This window comes from Lytechinus variegatus, chromosome 4 (assembly GCF_018143015.1).
Source record: "Lytechinus variegatus isolate NC3 chromosome 4, Lvar_3.0, whole genome shotgun sequence".
NCBI classification, from domain to species: domain Eukaryota; kingdom Metazoa; phylum Echinodermata; class Echinoidea; order Temnopleuroida; family Toxopneustidae; genus Lytechinus; species Lytechinus variegatus.
Window position 1 is genome coordinate 37490553 of NC_054743.1, and position 27268 is coordinate 37517820.

The window sequence follows — 27268 nt, forward strand, 5'->3', positions numbered from 1 at the left end:
CCTCCCCCCCATCTCTCTCCGATCGATCCATCCGAGAGAGCTTTGCTAATGCGCCCTCTATTTCTTAGAATTGGAAGAAGTTGATGACAGTTGATGACGTCGTCTGGAAGATTTCATCTTCATCTTGTTCTTGGACCGTAATTCTCATATCAGAAGCCGAAATTTTGAAAGATCTTGTCACGAAATAGTTGGCAGAAATCTTCCAGGATGGGACTGAGATATCTAATTTTTGTTTCTTCGTTGATGCTTTTCTTGGGTGAGTACCGTGCCGTACATCAAAGCAAAGCCAAGGCTTGGGCCAAGCCGGCAGCCGCCCGCTGTCGCGGATTGGCGTTCGCTCTGCTGCATCGCAGCGCAGCTCGCAGCGCGGAAGCTGAACTAACTAGGCCTATGCACTCGTATCAAGGCTCGACATAACCTAGACAGGAATAACCGTCGTTTCTGGGGATTTATTCAACAATTTCTGACATTTGACTGTAATCCTCTTTCACCGATGGTAAAGTGTCAGTGTGGGCCGTGGGCTCCCATTTGTTATAACACCAGCACTTTTGTCCGACCAGAGTCCAAGACCAAAGGACACCCGTACATGTTCTAAAATACTAAATAAGTGAAATAATAAAAAATTCGATTTTATTCAGTTATGTTTGTGAATCTTTAAAGTTTTTTCTCTTTTTACCTCCTAAACTAAGCTCCTTACTTAAATTCTACAATCAGTAATAAAATTAAAACATCATTTGATCTCCTTTTATTGAAATAAATGATTTTATGAAAAATCGTCATTATAAATAAAAGGTTCAGGTGACGATGAAGACTAAATATCTTTCCGATACTATTTAACTGGGCGTTGTGGCGTGCGCCTGTAATCCAAGCTGTGGGGAAGTTACAAATTGATGTCGAGGTTCGAGCCCTGGTCACGTCTTTCGGATGGTGACGCTAAAGGTCGGTCCCAGACGTAAATAATCATATCTGATTGATACACGTCTGACAAAACTCACACACACACACACACACACTATCGATATCAAACGATATCGCGGACTTGGAAGACAAAATTGCCTTCATGAAACGGAAAGCGCTGATTTGTCGCCAATCTTCCTATCTCGGAAGAATGGTCCTAGGCACTCACACATTGTACGAGGTTAGTATGTACTAACCTCGTACAATAGACCGTGTTTGACCCTGGATTTCGAAGTAGTCGGCAAACATCGCTTCATTGCTGAAGTAATATTTGCCGAAGCTCCTTCTCGCTATATATAATAATAAAATAATAATCCGATAAAAAAAGCACATTTTGCTTACCTCGGCCTCGAAAGTGACTTCGCTTGTCTCTTCCAAGGAAATACAAGGAAGCCCGTTGGTGGCGCTAATAATTTCACAACCTTGATTCAGCTCCTCGGTAATTTTATAACTGTATCTAAATTCTTTGAATGCGCAATCCTCATGATTAATTTACTAATTATGGGCACCAATTAATGAAATGCCTTCAAAAAACATAATTAATGATTATTATTGGTGATGATAACACTCATTTGCATTAATTTAAAAAGATGACTGGTAAAAAAAAAATGAAAATGATATACGTGCCTGGAAAGAAACCAGCAGTACAAGCTTTGACGAACGTCAATAATACGTATACGGTATACCAAAGTCTATACAATGAAAAGATTGGACACTTCACGGACTTTGCGTAATGCCTTGCGTCGATATGCGTGTAAAATAGTGTAGGTGCCTATTCTTTCCCTTGTCGTGTCTTTGATATGAATATAAATCGCGCGCCCTCTTCAGGAGAAAATTGATATCAACGCTGACTGATTTCTATCTCCGTAAAATCTTCACTAAAGATCAAGAAAATATACATATTTTTAGAAAGAAACTTCAAGGAGAAGTCACGGAAGGATCTAAATGATTCGGTAAGTGTCATAGCAGGATGTGGAATATTTATTTATACATAATATTTTATGTGGGCAAAAGCCCACTGTATTTTCGAAGTGTAGTGGTGTGTCGCGTGCGTATGACTGATAATCCTTCGCTCGCGAGACGATATGAACCCATGGGTGGGTCCTAGGAAGTTCCTATGTATCGCTCATCTCGTCATGCAACAGGCCCCATGTATTTACCGTGTATTTGACCATACTCACGGGACTAGCATGATTTATGGTCTAAATATTTCTCCAAATGAATTGTGAAAAGAGAAATTATGCACATACCTAGACCAAAAGCTTCGGCCTCTGTTTTGTTGGTTGTACAGCTGAACTCCGTTGGCTACACTCACCAAATACAGAGACCGAAGTTCTAGCGCGATCTGTACAGGGACTCAATGGCCATATGTTTATGTACTTAAGATCAGATAAAACGGGGAAGTGAGTCTGCGCGACAGCCGAGGTAAGTCACTGTTTTTGTCCCTTTCAACTTTATTTTTCTCTGTTTTTTGGCAATTAGGGCCTAATGCCAAGAGGGAATATAAATTTGCATTTTGGTGCGTTAATTTTCAAATTTTTTATTCATTAAAGACAAAAATTGAAGAGCCCCGAAGGGGGGATTTTGCATGGCAAGTCCCCTAATGGTGGCTGCACGATAGCGAGCCGTCTATGTACGAGGAGAAAAAAAAATGTTAAAAAACTCCTCGAAACAGACGGCTGCCAGCTGTCTAGCACTTACCATGAATGATGGTATGGATGAAGGTCTAATACACCTATCAATTGTAAGACGCACCCCTCGACCCCCGGGAATGGGTGGGTCATGGGTGGGTCATTTACCAACAAGTAGTGACTCAGGCCAGGGTACCGTCATGGAGGCATTTGGTCAGTCATAGCATGGAGAATCAGAATAGGTTGCGTCAAAGTCGGTCATTTACCGGGGTGCGTCATAAAGCCTCAGCATGGTAGGAACGGGTAGCCAGGCGGCTTTTAGAGAATAAAAATCATTCACTAACGTAAGGTTACTCTCATACGAAGCCAGGGATCCTATCTCATAGACCCACACAAAGGAAGCCAAAACTTGAAACTTTCATCCCCCGAGATTTCTACTTTCCTTCTAAAAGATCATGTACATGGGATAAAACTTCATTTCTGACATTTCTACGCTCTCGTTATTTTTGAACAAGAATTCATCAAAAAATGAGAAAAATATCATGAATAGGCGGAAGAGACTTGCCCGATGTTTACGCCGCCATCTTGTTTTCTATTGTTCTTCGCCGCGTTACAGACGGCTAGCTCTCATTAAGGTAAACCTAGTGAACGGGTACCTAGTTGAGAACTAGCCATCGACGATCATCCACAATACACAAACCTCAACATTCGATCGAACAAGATTGAAATTCAGCAAAATAGGCCCATATTTCTGTCAGAAAATATATACATTGTTAATGCAAATCTATGTTGTATGATACTTTAAAGGACAAGTCCACTCCAACAAAAAGTTGATTTGAATATAAAGAGAAAAATCCAACAATCATAACACTGAAAATTTCATCAAAATCGGATGTAAAATAAGAAAGTTATGACATTTTAAAGTTTCGCTTGATATTTCACAAACAGTAACATGTATATGCACATCCTGGTCTGTATGCAAAGGAGGAGACTGATGACGTCATCCACTCACTATTTCTTTTGTATTTTATTAATTGAAGTATGAAATATTTTAATTTTCTCCTCATTGCAAAATGAATCAACAACTAATTCCTCCTTGAACATGTGGAATTAGTATTGTTTATAAACACTATATTTAAAGTCAAGTTGGACTTCGTCCTTCTTGTCAAATTTGTAAAAAATGAAATACAGTGCGTAGTAAAAAAAAAAGGGACAGATTTGAAAGTCTAAAATTTTTGTTTCAAATTATGATGTCTATATTTTGGTGCTAAAAGGTGCTCTAAGGTCTTATCTTTGAAATGTAATTTAAAAAATGAATTTTGTTCATGCTTGAGCGAACACGGGACGTTTTTGTTGGGGGTTAAAAAAGATTATTCAAATCCTTTAATATATGAAACAAATTATGTTATGTACCTTTAAAAGACGTGTATCTTTTTTTCAAGGGGCCATTGATTCTTTGACCACTTTAAATTGCTTGACAGGAAACACAAGAAGGGATTCATGTCTTTCAATGACAATGGTGTATTGAGTCAATTTTGAAGGAGCTAGATATGGCAGATCGGATAAAATGTATTGAAAAAGTTGTGAGCAAGCGAAGTGAGCACCCAAATATTTATTATAATATCAAATCTTGTGATAGATTTTGACCTAATATTCAGAAAATCATATCATGTTTTACTTTCTATCTTTCCTTTTATTTCCTGTCCACTTTTTTTCTTGGTCATGTTTTTTTTTAAATGAGGGGGGGGGGGGGGCATCCCGAGCTCCCACCCATCTGTGTGGCACTGTTCAAAAGGGACCATAACCTTTGTAGCACACATTGAAAGGATTTGAAAAAAAAATCCATGCTCTCCCATACTTTGGTTGAAAATTGTTTTAGCTTGAAGAAGGAATATTCAAAGCTAACAGAGAGCATATTAAAAAGAAACAACAACAGAACAATTTAACTAAATAAATAGATCTGAAAATAATTTTGACCGCATGATTTGAAAATTATGGCAAAGATAATGAAAAGGATAAGAGGAAGTCTGCTAATTAGCAAGAAGTCCGATCATCATATTTTTTTATTTTATGCCATTTTGGCGCAAGCCTCATTTTTAACCCTAGACAAAAACATTCCATGTTCGCTCAAGCATGAACGAAGTGAAATTTTTTTTTAAAGCATTTGAAAGATAAGACCTTAGAGCACCTATTAACACCAAAATATAGACATCATAATTTGAAACAAAAATTTTATAGACTTTTCAAATCTGTCCCTTTTTTATATGCACTTTATTGTATAATTCAAACAATTAAAAACAAAGGAAAAAATGAGTGAGGGACATCATCGATTATCTAATTTGCATGTCTCTCAGTTGTGCATACATGTATCACTGTTTTTCGAAAAATAATTGAAACTTTAAAATCTCATAACTTTCTTATTTTGCATCCGATTTTGATGAAATTTTCAGTGTTGTGCTAGTTTGATTTTTCTTATTCAAATCAACATTTTCTGGGGTGGACATGACCTTAATAATGGAGACAAACCATTCACACATGAAAATTGAAATGATTATGATTTCATTAAAAAAGGAAAGTGGGGATGTGACAATAAATCAAACTACATGTACCTACATACATGTACATGTATGAATGTTTATGACAACATGCCAATATTGCTAAATCTTAAAATTTAATAACTTTGGTATTTGTGATGAGACTTTGATGAAATTTTCAGCACTTTGCTTTGTGAATTTTACTCTTTTGTATACATTTTCAGCCTGGAGCAACCCTTTAATACAATTTTCAGGTCATAACAGCCCCTGAAATGTCCCATTGATACATAACACATGCAAGTTCATGGACTTGCCCACAAGTGGATTTTCATAACAATTCTTATGAACATTTCATTTAATCCACATTAATCAATTTATATTTGAATATGATGGGCTGTTTTGGCCTTTAAAATTTGTGCACATGCACACATGGGGAAGACAGTCTGGGCAATGTTTACTTTTCAAACAGATTACTTTCAAATTTCTATTAACGTCACTCTTTCTTTAGATATTTGATGTTGTGTAATCTTATGCAGGTCCCATAGCCAAAAAGTAAATATTGGATCATTTGCCTCCAATATATTTTGATGCTGGAATATACATTGGAGGATTTGGAGGGTTGACTTGACATTTAGAAATAGGAAGAGAATGGATGCAAACACTCGAACTGTAAAACGAATGGTTATGGCTGAGATACATCAGACAGAAGGGGAGGGGGAGGGGAGCTAGAGAGACAACATGGTTGAAATATACATTACATGTAAATGTAATTAGGTCAAAAGGAAGGAAGTGAAAATGGGGACATGTAGATCTATGAGGATAAAACAACCTTATTTTTTCAACAAGAATTATTCTTATTTCCTACTCCTGGAGTCACTGGGAATTACATGTATTTGAGACAGTTTTAAAAGTGAGGCTGTAATGATGTTCTTTATTCTATTGTCATCTCTTGTGTCCTGTAATTACAAAGGTTTCAGTCATTACTTGATTTTCATGATTGCTTGTACATAGTAGTCAATGCAATCAATCGTAGAAAAATGTTTTACGGTCACTGCTAAGCTTTGTGTTGTGGTCGAACAGGCCCCTCCCTCCTGGGGCCCATTGCATAAAACCTGTGCCATAAAAAAACTCTGGCAAACAAAGTTATGCCATTGAAAATTGCAGATTAAAAAGCTCTGGCCAAAAATTGCCAGAGTTTTTTTAAAGCAAAAGTTTTATGCAACGAGCCCCTGGTGTGCATGCAACAAGGATGGAGATGTGACTGTAATTTCAGACTGCCATGTGAAGGATAGACAGGTACATCTAGAGTGCATGGTGTGATTTTAGGCAGTTTTAATCTCGCTGTGGTATGGGGCATTCAGCGGTGCAGAGGTGATAAAGAGCTATTAAATATTGCCATTTTTTTTTAGACGCTTGCTCAATTAAAGTCTGTTTTCACTTTCAGTGTGGCCACATTTGTGACATTTTAGTGTTCCTGCCACCAGACGGCCCTGTTGCTGCTCTACATTCATTATAAGATCATCTATTATTTAGATCAGAAAGCCAATGCCTATTAATAAACCTTTTCAGATTTTACTGAGAATTGGCAAGTCTGCTATATGTGGCTTTCCCTTTTTGTATAATGATCTGCACAGATTCTGCATAAACTGCGAGCTTTTAACAAAAGGACCATCTAAAAACAAAAAAGAAAAAAAAATACTGTCTAAAAAAAGGAAAAACAAAAAACAAATTACTGTAGGGATTCCATCCTTCCTGTAACTACTTGTAGGCTTTCCCACAAATTAATGAGGAGAAACATTGAATGTGATTATCATGAAAGAAAGAATGGTCTCAAAATAGACCTGCACCAAAAAGTACTGTAGTTAGAGCCAGCATACTGTAGGGCAATTTTGCCTTCATGACAGCCCGTAATCCCCCACCCCCTCCAACCCCCCAAATTGCATGCATTTGGACGACCATCTTTTCACTTTTGCCCCATTAAAGTCTTGCTACAAACAATATTTAAGAATATGTAGAAAACCCATGGCAAAATAGTGATGTTCGCATAAATTTTGATACCCATTAATTGAAAGAAATAAACCTCCAAATTAAATAATGACCCCAAAGTGAAGAGATTTTTTTTTAAAGACCTAGAATGCAAATTATTTCCTACCGGGTCATTCCATGGGGTTGGGGCAAAAATTGTGACATCAGGGTCAAAAAATAGAAATGTAATAAATGAAATGTTTTATTTCTTATATGTTTCATGGGACAATCCTTCAACTAAATCCACTTACAGGCATTTGATACCACCCTGCATATTGGAGTAAACTGAGAAACAAGATTTGACAAAATACCACCGTTACATGGACATCATTTATCATCCTTGCTAAGACTATGCTCTCCCACTGTCAAAATAAAGGGGTTGATCTCCATTACTCTTGATAAATATGTTGCTAACTACATTGTTAGTCACTTTATTCCACACTTTCCAACATGGCATATATATTTTGATAGATTTAAGCATCAATAAATGGAACTTGATGCTCTGTGTGTATACCAGTGCCATGTTCTGTGTCATTCTTTTTTCTCACCAGTCTAGAAAATTGAATTTATGATGGCATGTAGAACTAAATAGTTGAGAGAAGTCATGCCTCAACAGAATGGAATATTCTCTTTGGAAAAACTCAATTACTCTTTCTGGCCTAACCTTCTATTTTGGTGTTACCACCGTTACATGGACATCATGTCTCAGTAACAGAGGTATACTTTGAAGCATTGTTAAGTTAAGGTCCATTAATGGCCATTACACACCAAATTCCACTTTGTGCCTTAGAATATTTGCACAAGATCAATTGATTATACTAAAGAAAAACATTTTTCATGTCAAATTCTTTGCAAATAAAAGCAAATTAAATTAGAGTTTAAACAAGGAAAAATGTACAAAATTATGAACAAATTATATTTTAAATCATACTACGGTAATCCTCAAGTTTCCACTTCCGTCTATCTCTGGAAACATTTATGTTTCTGTCTAAAGGGGAAAAAACGAAACAGTGCTATCTTATGATCTCCAAATCTTTTTACTTTAAAATATCTCCTTCAAGATATTACTTTCAAATGTACATACCACCGTTACATGGACATCATGTCTCAGTAACAGAGGTATACTTTGAAGCATTGTTAAGTTAAGGTCCATTAATGGCCAATAAACACCAAATTCCACTTTATGCCTCAGAATATTTGCACAAGATCAATTGATTATACTAAAGAAAAACATTTTTCATGTCAAATTCTGTGCAAATAAAAGCAATTTAAATTAGAGTTTAAACAAGGAAAAATGTACAAAATTATTGATAAATTATATTTAAAATAATACTACGGTAATCCTCAAGGTTCCACTTCCGTCTATCTCTTGAAACATATGTTTCTGTCTAAAGGGAAAAAAACAAGAGTGCTAGCTTATGATCTCCAAATCTTTTATTACTTTAAAATATCTCCTTCAAGATATCACTTTCAAATGTACATACCACCGTTACATGGACATCAGTCCTTGTCCTTGTAATGGTCATATTGAATAGTATGACTTGACATTCTACTTATCAACACACTAAATGCGAGTTAACTCATCTTACTCAAGTGTAGAAATACAACATCTACAGGCAAGCTTCTGAAATGCATATCAATGAACAGGTAAATTTTTTTTTTATTCATACATGTACATGTACACGATTATAATTTTGATACCTTTGATACAATACTCGGGTGAAAAAGATGTAGGGAAAAGGTACTAGTTTAGTTCTTCTAAGCTATGGTTTTTCAAGACAAAACAAGACAAAGTTGGCATGCAATTCATGGACAGTGCATTAATACCTTACACACATAACTTGTTCAATTTGTTTACTCTAATTTGTTTTACCTCAGTTACATGGTAATGTAGTTCTAAGTGACTTTAATTAAAATATAATCATGTCATCACTGGAATAGATGCATTGGATAAAACATTAAGTTCCAGCATGCCAAAAGGACAATTGTAAAGTACTTAGTGGACAAATTGAATAAAAAAACTTACACCTGTTGTTTGAACATAGAGTTGTGAATGAGAGAGTAAAATGTACTATTTCTACTAAGCTATTCTAATAAATGTTCAAGTATAAAACTGCAAAGTACAATCTTTTCCTTTAGTTAAAAACTATATGGTAAACTTCTTACTGGCAAATGTAAAAAATGTATTACACTGTACACTAAACCTGACTATTAGAAATAACATGCAATATTTCTCTCTGCATTCAGGTTACAAGTTTATGAACTTCAAGAAGATCGGTGACCCAATGGATAGAGGTAGAATTGTGCCTCGCCATCAGGCCAGGAGTACAGGTCACCAGATTGACACTTCATGTACTGAAGATATACATTTTAACCTTCAACAGAGGCTACCTGTAGTTATTTGAGAAAAATAGTATTTGGAAGTTTGACTATTTTTTTTACACAATTCAAATTATTACATTTTAATCAACAAAACTTGCTGGATTGTTTCCACGATATTTTATATTATATGAAATCATTTACTCATGTACATGTCTTGACATTTTCTCATTAAAGTAAGGGGGGTGGATTACTAGGGCAATGACAAGGAATCTGATCTGTTCTTGCAAAATACACAAGAACCCTCACTTTGTATTTTTTCATAGCAAATAGAATTCATCATTTCATAAATTAAATATAAAGTTATGTTTTATACAAGGATTTTTGTATTTGCTTTTGTGTTCTACTTTGTTTTGACAATACAATTACTTGCCCATTACCTGTACCTTTTCATAAATTATCTTTACTTCAATTTCGTTTCTCAATGGATGAATTTAATCTAATTTTATTCTGCATTATAATCAAGGGTGGTTCTTGACAATTCCATTTAGTTCTGTATGACCATCCTATTTAATTTTCATCTCTGAAGTTTAATTGTTCAAGCAATTACATAATATATTCATGTTTTATTGGAATTAAATGAATTAATGGAATTCAAATCTGCAATTTACCTTTTGATACAGCAAATAAACTCTTGTGAAACAAACTTGATTGTGTCACATTTTCTTTTGTTCACTTGTACATGTTTTTAAAATGTCGTTATATATTGCAATAAAGAAATCACATTGAAAACAATCACACAGGCTTTTGCTTTCTGATAAAACAAATACCCACCCCCTCTCCTAACAATTGAATAAATAAAAATTAAAATACGATTGAAAAAGTCCCTAACAATTGAATATATAGAAATTAAAAAATACAATTGAAAAAACGGAGAAAGAAATGAGGGAAAAAGAATAAGTGCTGAAAAGTATACCAACATTCAACAAGATGAAAAGTTTTGGGAAGGTTAGGCCTACAGCTAAGAATTACTAGTAATTGAATTATTCCCATGCTTCATCATACACAAAGCACATCTACTATGTGTAGGGGGTAGTAACAGAAAAATTATTTTGCCCCCCCCCCCTCCTTTCGGGCTGGGATCAGCTGACGAGCAGAAATTTTTTTTTTTTTTTTTTTTTTTTGGGGGGGGGTCTGCCTCCCCGTGGCGCTGCCACTGGTTCTAAATTCTCATTTTTTTTGCAAATTCAAATTTGATCCTCAGGTCTTTGATACCCATATTTCCTAGAATCAGTAGGAGCCAATTTAAACAAGGAGAAATTTTGTACCAAATTGAGATGTCATCGTGATCGTCATGATCACCAGTGAAAGAGCTGTTTCTGAGTATCCATTGGCCTATTGAATCAACATATTTCGGTGTAAAAAAATCAACTAAATTACGATTGAATCATGTCAGCTACCATTCAAAACATGTTTGCACGGAATCACAGTAATAAAAACATTTTCTTTGGAACCATTCAGCAAATCTGGAAACAAACACGGCGATGTCTTAATTTACATATTTTACTTACACAAGAAGCTACATGTGGGACCGAAGTGAAAGATAATGGAAAATTAGCGAGATTTTTCAAACTTAAAAACACTTTCTGCATGGTAATATAGTTCCACATTTTAAAGATTTCAAAATACGAGTATCGGGATAAATCTCCGTACTTACGTTGCTTTGAAAGGGAAAACATCGTGGAGATCCAATCCACCGTTTCACGGACATCGCAGGAAGATTCCCAACTGCGATGCTTCAAAAAGCCCGACATCGTGGCTGTTCATGTGCATGTGGATCGCGGCTAACATCCCGTCCGTCTGATACAACGACGGTCTCTTCTCCGGTGTCTCCTTCTTACATACGCGATGAAATGTGATCCACCGTTACAAATTTGACCCGGACATCGCCCAAAACATCGGCGACACTCGATTAATTTAAATGACATTATCATAGGTTTTCAAAGCTAATCTTTTGATGAAAAGTTGCTTACTGCCTACCCTTTATTTCTGACACATAACTTTGGAAAAAATGATATCTGACTTTTAGTTATTTACCACTTTACCGCCGTTACAGAAAAAAATCAACGCGGACATCGCATGTAACGGTGGTATGCCGAGTTGTAGGAATGATTTATGATATGAAGCCTCTTTTCATTTGCTATCCCATTACTGTTTTGTTATTAAACAAATGTTGCTTTATCAATTATGGCCATTTGAATTTGACTAAGTTTATCTTTTGATTAGATATCTTCAACTGAAAATGACCATTTTGATGTCACACTTGGTACCCCAAAAAAGAGTCTGGACATCATCATTTAAAGTCTCACCATCAATTCTTGCAGTTCAACATTTTTATTTCTGCATCAAGTAATTGCTTACATAACTGCCTTCCAACAAAACCACATTGCAACATCAAAACACCAAACACATTTTCAGGATAAAGCTAACAATTCATAAGGAACACAAAAAAGTGCTGTTGCCCCAACCCTGTGGAATGACCCTACCCTGGAATAGGACAGTGGATTTCAGAACTTGGGGGGGGGGGGGTGACAAGGACACTGGGAAGAAGTCAAAACTAGAACCCTAAGTCCCTAACTACCGTGGTTTGACTGACAAAATGGTCTGTATTTATGGCACCGTGTTACAAAGAGTTACGATTGATCCAATCAATCGTATCTATGGAAATCCATCAGTGTCATAATTTTTTATACAGGAAATTTGTAAAATATCCTTTGTATACAAATAGAACACACCAAATTGTCAAGAAATCAATAAATTTATGGATATACATTTTTTTCTTGAATTGACATACCATACGTTTATTATGCATACTGTACCTGAACATATCTGCAGTGACATTTGAATATTATTAATAAACAAATCAATGTTATAATTTTATCACACCAAAACACCTTGGAGCAAATAATGATAAATCCAGCAGGATATTTTCTGAACAATATTTTGGACTTGTTTGACCTTGCCTTTTAGACTGAAAAGGAAAATGAGTCAATTGATGCGGAACAGTCCAAGATGAAACACAAATCAACAGGAAATTAGTTCTCTTGCTTTCTGAACCCACACACCTGCCCTGTATGTATGGAGAGTGAAAGAGACGACGAGTGGGGAGGGGGGGGGGGGTGAAGCTTCACATTCTTGGGCGATTCCGAATGTGTCGTACCGGTACGGACATTTTGACAACAATTTATAGTCTCTTAACTGAACACTTTACCAGTAAAATTGTCTTTCTTATCAAAGAGGGTAGTGATGTGAAAAGCTGATTCCCAACAAACAATGCTTGATTACAGGTGAATTATTAAGGTGTTTTTGTTGTTTGTCATGCGAGACTCAGAAATGTCCCGTAAGACAGGAAACATCTTCACCTCTAATTCAACCATGAAAAAAAAAAATCTTTGTTGGTAGTCCTTTTTTCACGTGATTACCCTGTAGTACTTTAATATTACCACAAAACAGAAGTGCCTCATTTGTTTGGACAGTTGGTTGAAAAGTGTTTTGAAAATGGCTGATTTTTCTACCATAGAATCTCCCTCCTGAAGGTGAGGGGGGGGTGGGGATCCTCTCAGATGTGACATTGTACCAACCCGGTTAAATCCTGCTGATCAATGTTATTTGGAAACAAATGGCATGTCGCATTTTAAAGAAGAATTTTGTAAAATCACTTTTCAAGCCAAGTCCACCCCTACGAAAAGTTGATCAATATGAATTTTATGGCGGTGGCATAATGAGCCAAAAAATTTGAGGAGGCACAATGTTGCTTATGCATATGTAGGAAAATTTCTAAAAAGTTGTGAGCAAATGAAGCAAGTGAGCAAATTTTTGGCATATTGAAATGACATTCTTTTTTTGCAATATATTTTGAAATAATAACAAATAATTTCCTTTTATTCATGTTCTCTTCCTTTTTTATTCATGGATATGGAACCTGATTATTCTTATTTTTTTTTTTTTGTGGGGGGGGGGGAGATCCCATGCTTTCCATCTGTACACCAGTGTTCTAATACAGAAAAAATCTTTTCCAAGCATGACACAGAAAAGGGCATTATTTGATGTCAAATATTTGTTTTGCTTTATTTCACAAAGAGTTACATACACATCCTATTTGGTATACTAATGAGGGTATTAAATGCACTCATCTTCATTAATTTGCGAAAAAAAGGTTTTATTCCTCCCTGAACATGCGGAGTTCCCATTTTTAAAACCCATTTACATATGAAATCACAAGAAATGCTTTACTATGCAAAATGGACAATATATTCTATATAATGTAATTCTATGATTTTGTAACACCACAACTGTAGAAGTCTGGAACACATGTAGCTTTTAATGCTAGGATAAAGGTCATGCACTATATCTAGTGAGTGGACATAGCGGCTGCATTTTCTCACACGTATTTTCGGCTGAAAGATGAATGGATTATGAGGAGATTCAAGGAAACATACCGACATGTGAGATGCTTTCCCGCTAGCCCTAATTATGATGGACCAGTTCATCTCTCTGCCGTGAGGGGAGTTGAAAACTCCCCTTTTCCATCTTAAAGATAAACTGGATCTCTGATACATTTAGGCTTAGCGATTGATTATAGAGCTGATTTTTACAAGTGATAATAAAGCAATATTTAATGCAATCAATCATAGAAATCAACCCCATGATCAATTATACCGTGTTTACACATTGACTCGGCTCTCGTGTTGAATCCGCGAGCCGGGTTGAACAATGCGAAGAAGGGATCAGAGATCGCGTTCATACGTACATATAAAAAGGCGAGTTCAACACGGCTCGCCGTTCTCGAACGGAAGAAGAATTATGACGTCGCAAATTAAACGCGGGAAATTCACCGCCCGAATCAAATTTTGTCCGTGCGAACGACAACAATGCCAAAAGTGAAAGCGCGCGCAGTGACCTAGGTCAAGAGAGTTCGACACGGCTTCCTGTTTACACATGAAAAAATTGCCGTGTCTGACTCGGGTCGCAGGTTGAAACCTTCGATTTTGTAGGATCGATAAAGCCGTGTTCGACACGGCTCGCGGATCACTCTGATCGCGTTTACACAGCATAAAATTGCCGTGTTTAGCACGGCTCTCGTGTTCAACCCCGAGCCGAGTCAATGTGTAAACACAGAGTTAGTCTGCAGGCACATTTACCCTGATTGAAAATTTGACCAGTAAGTGTATCTCCTTGCAAAGACTAGCACATACAATACTTGCCTGCAGTACACAAGGCAAGAGTAGGCTACACATTCAGACCCTTTACTCGAGTGAAGGGTTTGCACAGCAGACTAATACTATGGGCCTAGGTCATTATTTTTGTTAGATTATATTATGGAAAAAAATGCCTTGACAGGACTTGGAAAATGTTGAAATAGTATGGTCTGCACTGTCAGTGGGAAATCACTGTTAAGGAATTAGCTGAATACATGTAGTCCTTTGAAATGAAAACTATGATGATATGCAGGATCTGAAATTGAAAGACTGCATGTTTGCCTCGTGAAAACAGGCCTAAAATGTTGGATGGCCTTTACATCCGCTGTACACCAGAAGCAATGCATAGTGGCAAAGAATATAATCTGGTTATCTCATTCTCTTGGAGCCAAGTGCTTTTCTCCACCAACCCCTCCCCCAATCCCATTTATCATACATGTATCTCTAGCTTTTTTTCCTGTTAAATTAATGAAATAAAAATTTGTGGAAGTATAATTTTTCCAACATACTGAGGGTATATGAAACCATATCAAATCCAAACATTTAGAAAATGCATGTACATGTACATGTAGGCTTACTGGTTGCAGCATGGACTACTTCAACATCTCCTTTAGATATATGTCATATAATGGATTCTCATATTTTTTCAAAAACATGTTTTCAAGATGACTTGCAATTCTACATGTATGTTTTCTGTAGATGTTTCTTAAAGACCCAGACCGGACCCAAAAATGAAATTGACAAATTAAATACCAATCGAAAGCTTATAAGCTACTAAATACAGCAATGTGAGCTTTATTCATTTTCACCCTTCCCAGCTGAGTATTTTGCTTAAGAATATTCCAATTATCGGGCTTCGAACCCGGCTTAGAAAATAGGCTTTATTGTGCTTTTCAAATGCATCGAGACCGTGACGTCACGTTGTGTAAGAAGCGTCGTGATTCCATAGGTTTGTACACAGAAAAACTGGGTTATTTTTTTGCTTTCCAGATTACGCATTTCATTTTCTTCACTTCCATCACAGAGTGATATCACATATATTTTTTCCTACACGCTTAAATTATGAAATCTACAGTTTTTAACTAGTTTTTGCCATATTTTATTTCCTGCTTATTTGGCGTAGATTCCAATTCTATCTGCATTCAGATCATGTATAACAACTTTTCCTGACATAGCAATTTAGGTCCAATAAGAGCCAAACAAAGAAATCACAAAAAAGGTAGTGAATAGTTGTAGGTTTCCATCAATTTGAACAGTGAATAATTGTGAGTGCCATTTTCATCTGAAAACGAAAAAAAAAATTGGATTCATAATATAGAAATGGAAGAAAATACCCAATGCTTTTGTACACAAACCTATGGAATCGCAACCCTCCAGACACAACATGACGTCATCATTTCCAGGCGACGTGGGGTGCTTAATCGAAGCGTACTTTGGAGGAGCAGTTTCTTTGATTTTTATCTAATATTTCTAAAAAATGGAAGGAGATATACATGTATGTAGAATATTTTTGGTATATTTGTATTCTATGAATCATTACCTTTCTTGGGCAAGTCCAAGAAAAGGTCACCCTAGAAGGCAAAATTTCATCTTTAATTTAAGAAGTTATCTTTGGTGGGGTAAGAAAGCCCAAATGTTGAATTTTAAAATTTCATTAGGAAAAATTTGATAATATGCATATTTATGCTAATTTGGGGCACCTAATTTGCATAATTGGTAAAATGGGCGTTACGTATGGGACAATTATAAAAACTCATAGAAAAAAAACAAAAACTTGTGAGATTTAGTCATAGGTGGGACATGGACCCCCTAACATCTTATAACTTTTTGGGGAAAAGAAGTGATGTCATCTAATTAATTATGCAAATTAGGTCTTGTCCAAGGACGGAATGTCCCATACGTAACATTTTGAGAATGTTTTTTTTCAGTTATTTCTCATAATACAATACTTGTATTGTTGCATCTCTGGGAAGTTCTAATTTATAAAGTATGAAAATGTTATACCCCAAAAAGTTTCAAAATAGAGTTTACTTTTTAATTAAAAGTTAATTAAAAAATTGTTACGTATGGGACAACATGTTACGTATGGGACATTTACACACAATGTCAATGGGGAGATTTGTGTACAAAGTGAATGGAGAAAAACAAATTTCAAGAGTGCTCTAAAAAGTGATTATTTACTTTTTCTTTAGTTTTTAAAGACTGATTTGTTATGAATACTGATTAATGAAAACAATTGAAGCGAAAAAATTGTGAAAATGGAAAAATATGAATAAAATAAAAAACAATAGAAATACATAAGAAATTCATGAAACCATGAAAAACAAGGAAAAAAAATGTGGAAATGGCTAATTTCCTTTTCAGTCATATCAAATATGTCTCAATAGAACATTTTAAAAGACAGAAACTCTTTTGTTATTTCCATATTTTAAATTATTTCAATTTTTTAATTATGGGGGAAATTGTGTACATTCTCTATGGGGACAAAATGTCCCATACGTAACTGTCCCATACGTAACATGTCATTAATTTGTTTAATTAGAGTCTGTAATTAGAGGGATTTGGCTTATGACATGAAACTTGCCTTAGATATACTAGAGTATTGTGACTTCTATCACACTGAGTTACAAGTTGTCAAATGAAATACTTTCAGAGAATTCTCAACTTGTAAAAATTGTTTTAAAAATTGTCTTTTTTCTGCATCCCATACGCAACGGCCCATCTTTTCTCTCTAAAAGGTCGAGGTCATATGCCACCATTTTTTCCATGATTATTCTTCTCCTCCTAGATGTCTACCATCATGAGGGTATTCAATCTAATCAAAGTCAATTAACACTATTTTTCAGGTCATTGAAGCCTCTGAAATGTCCCATACGTAACGCGCGCGAATTCTTGGACTTGCCCTAATGATTGTTTTTACACCGGTCAGGATCTTTAATTTCTTTGGAGCTCATATATGAAAGAATATTTTTCTTGAAAAGTTGTTTGACTATTAAACAACTGTTATTTTTATTACCATTGAGTGGATCCATAATACTAGTACCAAAGAGCTTCATGGAGCTCTTTGATATAGATATCATGTACCAGTCCGGTCTTCTTGTCAGCAATGAATGTTTGCACCATAAAACTTACAGTCTCATGTCTCATTTTCATAAATAGTATGATGAAAAATGCATAATTCATATAGCATTACAATTCAATAGTATCAGCCAATCAAAATGAATGATTTCAGTAGCTTTCAACTGTTTGTGATAAATTTGTTATAACAAGTTTTATGAAACAGTCCTAAGTTTGAGTAAGTTTTAAGTAGGATATGATCTCAATTGATAGAATTACAGTGTAGGATATCTATGAATTATTAACCCTCAACATACCACAACTGAGAAAAAATATAAAAATCATCCACCTATATAAATAAAGGTGTGGTAATTGAAATCAGTTTAGGCACAGGAACTTCTGGTATTGAGGAATACATGTACATGTAAATTGGAAGACTTTTTTTTAAATCATCATCTGTACAGTGTACATATATGTATATGAAAGGAAGGAAATGCATTTTAGAGAACATTCCCATGTATAGCACTTTTCATGTTTCATGTGAACCTCTCCAGCACTTAACAATCTCTTTAGGGAAATCAATGGAGCTCTGTGCTTTATGATGTGAGGCATGTGATTCGATGATAGACCCATCCATCGAGGGCAACATGCAGTATGTCCCTCGACATCAACATGAAGGAAGTTCTTGCCTCGGAATGTGAAGTTGAATGGGATTTTCTCAAGTTAATCCCTGAAAAGGGATTTCAGTCTCTCAATCTCAAAATGTCAAAGTCATGTTGGAATTTAGATGATGCATTATTTCTGCTTACACCTCTACAGTGTAATGTACATGGGACTTGGTTGGAAAAAAAATTCCCCTTGTTTATAATTGCCGATTGAGCATGTTTGTTCAAAATATTTTCTAACTATGATTTATATTCATGCATTCATCGTTTTCTTAATAATTCACTGTGCTTCTCTTTGTTTACCAAGGACATTGTGCAAATTTCCTGTAGAAAATATTATGACACTGATGGATTTCCATAGAGTTATGATTGATTGGATCAATCGTAACTCTTTGTAATCTTGACGGGGCCCTGGTATTTATCTTTAAAAAGCATACAGTATGCTGTGTATGCCATTTGAGGCAAAGGGAATACTATTGAAGATTAGACCAACTTTTCAATCTCCATCCGCCACCTAATTATCTTTACATTGTTCTGAACCGTACACTACAAGCCTAACTCTAAACCTATGTCCTCTGAGATATATTAAAACCAGAGCAAATGTCGTGCCACCATGTGAACAGGGGTCTGTTTTATGACCGGTTTCTGAGACCGAGAGGCTATCCTAATAACAGCTATCTCTGGATAGGTGTCAGAAAAGATGCGATTGATATGCAGAGGAAATCACAGGCGGTGTCGGGTATCCATTCTGCTGCTCCCTTAATGCCCTTAGTATCAAATACCGTACTTTGTGGTAATGGATCAGGCGGGATAGTAATTACTTATCTAAAAGGCCAATCTTAAATTGTTGATGGGACAGTGCTTGTGTAGTATGCATGGATTTTAAATGATTAAAATAGGAGTATGTATGCCTGTGAATGTGATGCCTAGAGCTGATGAAAAGAGGAGCCGGTAGTCTATGAGTTAAACATATCGAGTGATGGACAGTGCACATCTATTGGGGATTGTGATTTACATGTACCTATAGGTGTGTAGAGTGAGTCCATACATGCAATTTGAGTCAATTGCTATTAAAGGACAAGTCCACCCCAACAAAACCTTGATTTGAATAAAAAGAGAAAAATTCAACAAGCATAACACTGAAAATTTCATCAAAATCGGATGTAAAATAAGAAAGTTATGATATTTCAAAATTTCGCTTCATTTCACAAAAACAGTTATATGAACGAGCCAGCTTCATCCAAATGAGAGAGTCGATGATGTCATTCACTCACTATTTCTTTTGTTTTTTATTGTTTGAAATATGAAATATTTTGATTTTCTCGGCATTGTCATGTGAAATGAAGTTTCATTCCTCCCTGAACACGTGGAATTCCATTATTTTAACATTTTGTGCTTCAGGCAAGGAGGTCCTAATCGTCAAATTCGTAAAAATTGAAATATTGTATAATTCAAACAATAAAAAACAAAAGAAATAGTGAGTGAGTGACATCATCAACTCTCTCATTTGGATGTAACTGGCTCGTTCATGTAACTATTTTGTTAAAAATAAGCGAAACTTTGAAATGTCATAACTTTCTTATTTTACATCCGATTTTGATGAAATCTTCAGCATTGTGCTTGTCTGATTTTTCTCTATTGATTCAAATCAACATTTTTCTGAGGTGGACTTGACCTTTAATAAATAATATTTTCTGAGAACTTTAAACAAAATATTTAAAAGAACTACTCTGTGAAAGCAAATCATTTATATGTACAATACATAAAATGTAGGCCTGCAGTATGACGTCTGGCGTGCATATGAATATGATGAGCATTATAATACTCCTTAATGCAAATATACACTTGTAAATGCCTGGATATCCATTTTTTGACAGGTTGCCAGTTTAATTTCCTAGATGGTAATTTTCGATGTGTCAGTCATTGTGCTTCATGACGTACAGTGTTATATTTCTACCCTTCATTTGTGTATTTCATGCACTTGATATCATATGACACTCTCCTCATGGAAAGAATTCTCCTGATGGAGGAAAAGCGAAAAAGGAGTCCTTTGTCACGTACTGTGCATTTGTAACATTACACAAAAGTTCATAAATTGATACATTTATGCCCAGATCTATTCTTTTCTTTCTTCATGTTTTGACTTTAGTATGTACAGTAACTGTAACATTCGTAATCATGCATTTGTTATAATAGAAATAGTCATCGGTTTCGTTCATTGTTTCAAAGTGGCTTGAACAGAGCACCTAGATTTGCAGCAGAATGAAAATATGATTCAAAGAGTCTGAGATATAATGGCAATTATGTGGTTATAGAGCTACATGTACATTTACACACTGTAGCAACATGAATGACACTGACAAAACTAAAGAGATGATCTTAATTCTAAATTTCATTTTGTTATTAATATTATTATTATTTATTTATTATTGGGAGTGGTGGATAAGGCTTAGGAAAGGAGCCCCCTGATATATCTTGTTTTCCAAGATAGTGGAAGGAATGAGAAGAAAAGAGTATTAAACAGAAAATATAATTTGATCTTCATACTAGATATTTAGCTGTACAAATATTTTCATCACTTGTCTGATTGCATGGATATTAAGACATTAAATGCATTATAGTTTCATGTAAAGGCATGGTCACACCGCCCGAGCGTTGTTGGAGCGGTCGTGGAGCGGAGAGAAAAAATCATCACCGCTCGCTACTGTTCACCATTTCGATTTTAATTGTTGTTGTTTTTTTCGATTTTTTCCCCAATTTTGTAATGATGCGGAACCCCTCTCTTTGTCTGGGATATGAAAAAAATAGTATAATTTGTATGTGAGAGCGAAGTTGGCTCAGTCGGTAAAGCGTCTGCCTGTCGAACCAAAGATTGCGGTTTGAGTCCACCCCAGGCGGATTACTGAAGCCAGTACATTGTGTGTAAACATATCTCCTGTTATATTGGGAGGAGAGACCTGCGGTTCACAGTGATTCAGTTCGCTTCTTGCCACCCAGGCACAGGTGACGCCAAAAAAATAATAATAATGATAATGATATTGTTCTCGACTTCATATGGAACACTATTTGCTTTTCAAATGCCAAGTGCAATATCTATTGATTTGTATGAATGCTAGCAAATTAAATATTACTGTAATTTCATATTGGTCAATGATCAATTTTTATATACTGCATTATGTAATCTACATTCTCTTTTTTCCCTTTATACAGTAGTTACATGCTCTGCTCAAACTCCAACAGAAGCACCTAGTGATGCAACTACACTCAATATGACCACACCAGAAGGTAGGAAAATTCATATTTTGTTATGTTCACTGTACTTGTAAGTTCAGGTTGAACTCATTTGAACTCTTTATGTTTACAAAGGATTATCATACTAGATTATGAAAATAATTATTTGTTGCAATATGTAGGGTGGGGTAGAATACGCCAAAATACATGTACTTGTTCGGGGTATTTTGAGATCAAAGGATGATCACTTTCCTTTGATCTCTTTCTTACGGTCCATGTTCAAAGTCAATGTATGAGCATAATTTACATGTACAGGTTTTAAATTAAACTCGACTTCAGAATAGGGCTTTAGTCTCTGATGTTTACCTTCAACTTACACTTTGACTTGATAATTGACTCCAACATTGCCATACGCATGGAAGCTGTATTGTGCTAAGACGTTTCGATTTCGAGATGGCAAGATATGTCATTTATCCCACCAAGTCAACATATAAAATGTACATGTATGTCAACTTGGCGAAATACGCTATTGTCAAGTTGAGATACATGTATGAGAAGTTGTCTTTCTACATGGCGAGATGCGTAGCCCAATTTTATGTCCACAGCATGCGTGTATGTGAATGTTCATCTGTAGACAGCCGCATTGCGGACTGGATGTGGTGCATGCATGCTGTGGATATACAGTACATGTAAAATTAAATCCCACATTTTACATTTTAAAAGTTTATGTCAACAAGGCGAGATACATTATCACGACATGTTCACATATTTATGTCAAATTGGCAAGATAAGTTAACTCAACATGTTGACATTTGAACGTTGTTGGTAAGATGAATTATCTTGCCATCTCCATAGTTCATGGTACTTTCAAACTCCATACATGTAAGTCAATATTATATTTTGAAATGGTTGTTCACTTTTCTCCTATTTTCTTGTGATAATTAAAAAAAAGAATAAACACATCTGATTTCAACCTTTTTTTTTTTAATTAATATGTTAAAGTTCAAGTCCACCTCAGAATAATGTTGATTTGAATCAATAGAGAAAAATCAGACAAGCACAATGCTGAAGATTTCATCAAAATCCGATGTACAATAAGAAAGTTATGACATTTCAAAGTTTCTCTTATTTTTAACAAAATAGTTATATGAACGAGCCAGTTACATCCAAATGAGAGAGTCGATGATGTCACTCACTCACTATTTCTTTTGTTTTTTATTGTTTGAATTATACAATATTTCAATTTTTACGAATTTGATGATTAGGACCTCCTTGCCTGAAGCACAAAATGTTAAAATAATGGAATTCCACGTGTTCAGGGAGGAATGAAACTTCATTTCACATGACAATGACGAGAAAATCAAAATATTTCTTAAATCAAACAATAAAAAACAAAAGAAAAAGTGAGTGAGTGACATCGACTCTCTCATTTGGATGTAACTGGCTCGTTCATATAAATGTTTTGTTAGAAATAAGCGAAACTTTGAAATGTCATAACTTTCTTATTTTACATCCGATTTTGATGAAATTTTCAGTGTTATGCTTGTTGAATTTTTCTCTTTTCATTCAAATCAAGTTTTTGTTGGGGTGGACTTGTCCTTTAATACTGCATGCATGCATTTGTTGTTTGAATGAAATGCTAAAATTGTTTTCCTTAAATAATTATTACTAGTTAATATTTCTATACTAAGTAAGTCTTGCATTTCTACTGAATCTCAAGTATGAAATTTCGTCATCTTACATGTAAATCAAATGGAGGCTTTATACATTTGTACATTTAGCCATTATGTAATGTGTATTCACATTCATTGTATATTATTTTTATGTAATCATAAATGTTTGATATGGTATTTTGATATTTTTATTGACTCGTAAGTTGTGAACGAAACAAACTTGTGATATGGATAAAATAAAGACAAACGTTGAACTTTGAATTTCTTGAATCTCTCATTCCAATGCACAGTGGGACCTACCGAAAATATGACAACAGCGAAGGAACCTGACACAGCCGCTGCCAACGACTCCACAACCACAAAACCCAATACCGAAGCACCAGCACCTGACAAATCGTCAACCGAGGCACCGACCACCAAAGCACCCATGACTGATTCACCGACAGAGAGCCCTGCTGCTGGTACCACCGACAAGGCAGCGGATAGCGGTAGCAGAAAAGGTTTTAGTGCCGGTAGTTTCATTGGCGGTATCATCTTGGCTGTAGCAGTTCTTGGTATTGGATTTTGCGGATTTAAATTCTATCAGTCAAGACAGGATAAGAATTACCAAACACTATAGACACAAACAACACCAAAGACTACCTTTTTCTTATCTTTTTACTTTCTTTTAATAGATGTTGTGTAATTTATAACAACTCCGGAGGGAGGGAGCGGGAGGGGAGGGGGGTGTTGCATTTTTGCCCAAGTATGGGGTATTCTTGTCAGTTAAAACTATTCATATCAAGGTTTGTGATTTTGTCTGTCAGATTTTCAGAGATATTTTTGATGGTGGTTTGTTTGTGATGATAAATCTGGTGATTATTTGATGTCCATTGCCTTTCATTATTATACACATAGTGATTGATATTTCAAAGTGAATGTGGTGAATCACATCATACATGTATCTTTATTTGAGGTCGTCAAATGTATTCTTGACAGAACAAATGTTATAGTCAAGTGGTTTAAGCACTGGACTTCAGGTTTCTCCTCCCATAGAAAGTGATTACAGAGACCCTGTACTTGCAGATGTGGCCTGGATATTGCTGGTAACCAAACTATTATAATTCGTGAAGTTGTTTTGTTAGAACATATGATTGTGTTCCTGAACAGAAAAAGACAATGTTCAATACAAAACCATTGCATGTATTAGTACGGAAGAGAATAATTGAAATTGATGGCCACTAGAATAAGGTAAAATAGACCCAATGGATTTGGTACATGGAATCATTTGATGCATGTTAACATGTAAATTTACCTTTAGTAAGACTTCCTTATATATACACTATAGTGTACATTTACATGTACACAGGGTGAACTTATTCTTTATAAAGATACTCTTGACATGTACATGTATGTGTACACTATTGATCTAGTGGATATAATTGGGTAGATTTCTATTGGTATCAAAGTTTGTGGGCTCTTGAATACATAGCAATTATGTTATCCTCAAGCTTGATTCTTGTCCGCATGTTTGCAATCTGAAGTGGTGGAATTTCAATGGTTCTCCCAAAGCTATTTTGTGAACCTCTTTTTGATGCAAAATTTTGTATAATGTGTAATTCTTTTTACATGGCACAAGAGGCTTACCCCCCACCCCATCAAAACCAAATGCACACACTCAATACACCACACACTATCCGATCCCTACATGTATGAATGATGATGCGGAAGTAATTTGCCTTCAAAAGATTTTGATTGGCTCATTTAACAGGCTTTCAGTCCTATTTAGGTGGCAGTCCTGATTTTTTGAAGAATTTTCATGTCTTAGAAAGTAGATCTGTAGATCATAATGATGACACTGTTTTTAATGTATGTATGTGATTTTTGCATACAGTGTAATTTATTGTGGCCAAGACGAGAGTGATACTAAAAGTTGGTTGTTGACATGATTGGGGTGTCATGTTTCACGCATGAAATTGATGCTTGGTTGAATATTTAATTTTATACAAATTTGTAATTTTGTAAATTGGATTGCATGTATTTGCAGGCTTCCATTAATCGTTAGCATACATGTACAACCTATGTAGATTGCCTCATTTGTGCTTGAAATGTGTCAAGCTCAAAAGTGGGGACAAATAAAAATCAATAAATTCATCACACGCTTGCTTTGTGGCCCACAGTAGAACAAATAAAATTGGCTGTCTTTGATATCGACAGATGTTCTTTTCCCCAGTGTTTCTGACAGCATTATGATTTGCTTTTCAAATGAATGATTTTGATTGAAATCTTTGTCTTTGCAATAGTGATATCCCTTGTGGTAGAACTGTGAATTCAGAGAGAAATGATATTTTATGTTTGAAAAAATCAGTATGACAGAAGCTAGAATCTTTGTCACTCTTAAATATATTTTTAAGAATTTCCCTTTTTTTGAGGGGGTGGTTATTTGGGGTTCAATAGTTCATGTTCCTATCTAGACATTTTAAAGGAATACATAAGATTTTTCATAGATCACTTCGTATTATGATATTTCAAATTAATTTTAGTCTAACACCGATTTCATGTAATTTAATGATTTGATGGGGCTTAAGAAGGGTTGTTTTTTTTTATTTTAAAAATGTAAATAATCCTTTCTGAAATAATAAAGTTGCAATATAATTATGAATATTATAAATGAATTTTGATAATGATAGAGTTTGTACTTAATTAAACTAATTAAGTTAATGCATATATGTGTTATAATTGAAATAATACATCGTCATTGAGGTTTGATGAAACACATGATTCATCAAGTTCTAGAAGATGAGGACCAATGTATGTCCTACATTGTTCTCATAATTACTGTATACTAATATATCAGTGCATTCATTACCATTTCCTTTGATACCCTATGCTTTAGTTGGGATATATGATATTAGAATGGATCTATTCCTGGCTGTCAAGAGATTCCTAGATTACACAGTGTTGGCATTGACACTAATTGCAATCACATGTAGTGTATACATGTATCTGCAGCATAATTTATGCATGATCTGCTTTATATACGAAACAATATTTTAATTGCATTATAGTCCTTGGCTGAAGCATAATATGTACATAAACTGTACATTTATGTCTTTTTATATTGACACAGCATTGCTTCTTATTAATAAATCATTCAAAGAACTTGTGTCCTTTATATTGAAAATATAATTGTGAGTTGTGTGTAGAAGTCTTGCAGGAATGTCATGCCATATTCCTGATGTTAAAGCTAAAAGGCTTCTTCCATTTTATATTACATATACAGAGAGTTATATCAAGTGTAGTTGCAAAGCTATACTTCCAGTTTGAAAGGCTTCACTTTTCCTTTCAATTATTAACAGAGAGAATATGATATTCAGTACAAGTTACAGCTACTACTGTAGCTTATGTACATGTAGTTGCTTATCAATATACTTATGTGTGACATTTGATTTAAATGAAAATAGGAATTAATGATGAAAGGAATCATTCTATAAACAAATACAGGAATTGGTCAGGGACACAGCTAGCTGATAACAATTTGTGCTACTCCACTCATTTATATTTTGGAAAGCCAATAATATTTTACTTCGTCATCTACATACATGTATATGTAAGTGTGGTAAACTTGTATTCAGTTGTTGAAAAAAAGAGCATTTTCAGTGATTGGCCATGAATCGAGTCTAGATAAAATCACTGATTTCAATAGGGCACTGCATGGCATGCTTGGGTATGCGCTCCTTTTTGGTGAAGTTTGATCTATCGTTTTTGTCTCACCTGCATAGCAGAGTGAGACTATAGGCGCCGCTTTTCCGGCGGCAGCGGTGGCGTCAACATCAAATCTTAACCTAATGTTAACTTTTTGAAATGACATCATAACTTAGAAAGTATATAGACCTAGTTCATGAAACTTGGCCATAAGGTTGATCAACTATTACTGAA

At 35.2% G+C, this 27268-nt stretch overlaps 1 protein-coding gene and 1 long non-coding RNA gene across 3 annotated transcripts; one reads left to right on the forward strand and one right to left on the reverse strand.

Annotated features, from left to right (window-relative positions):
* Positions 1-85: 85 nt before the first annotated feature.
* On the forward strand, positions 86-26961 carry LOC121413976 (classical arabinogalactan protein 2-like). 2 transcript variants are annotated; one of them, XM_041607004.1, is made up of 3 exons: positions 86-256; positions 21657-21731; positions 23641-26961. In XM_041607004.1, exons 1-3 carry the CDS (start codon positions 208-210, stop codon positions 23967-23969), a joined length of 453 nt encoding a protein of 150 aa, XP_041462938.1. In that variant the 5' UTR covers positions 86-207; the 3' UTR covers positions 23970-26961. The 2 variants fall into 2 exon arrangements, with proteins under 2 accessions (XP_041462938.1, XP_041462940.1); XM_041607006.1 differs by having other exon boundaries at positions 21660-21731.
* On the reverse strand, positions 8823-11497 carry LOC121413977. Its single transcript, XR_005969789.1, has 2 exons — positions 11184-11497; positions 8823-9538 (listed from the first exon to the last, which is right to left on the reverse strand). It is a non-coding gene; the product is annotated as an uncharacterized LOC121413977 (long non-coding RNA).
* Positions 26962-27268: the final 307 nt, after the last annotated feature.

Coding starts and splice junctions, on each gene's coding strand:
- LOC121413976 (XM_041607004.1), top strand. CDS start 208: ATGGGACTGAGATATCTAATTTTTGTTTCTTCGTTGATGCTTTTCTTG. Junction 257..21,656: donor TTCGTTGATGCTTTTCTTGG/GTGAGTACCGTG, acceptor CCCTTTATACAG/TAGTTACATGCTCTGCTCAA. Junction 21,732..23,640: donor CAATATGACCACACCAGAAG/GTAGGAAAATTC, acceptor TCCAATGCACAG/TGGGACCTACCGAAAATATG.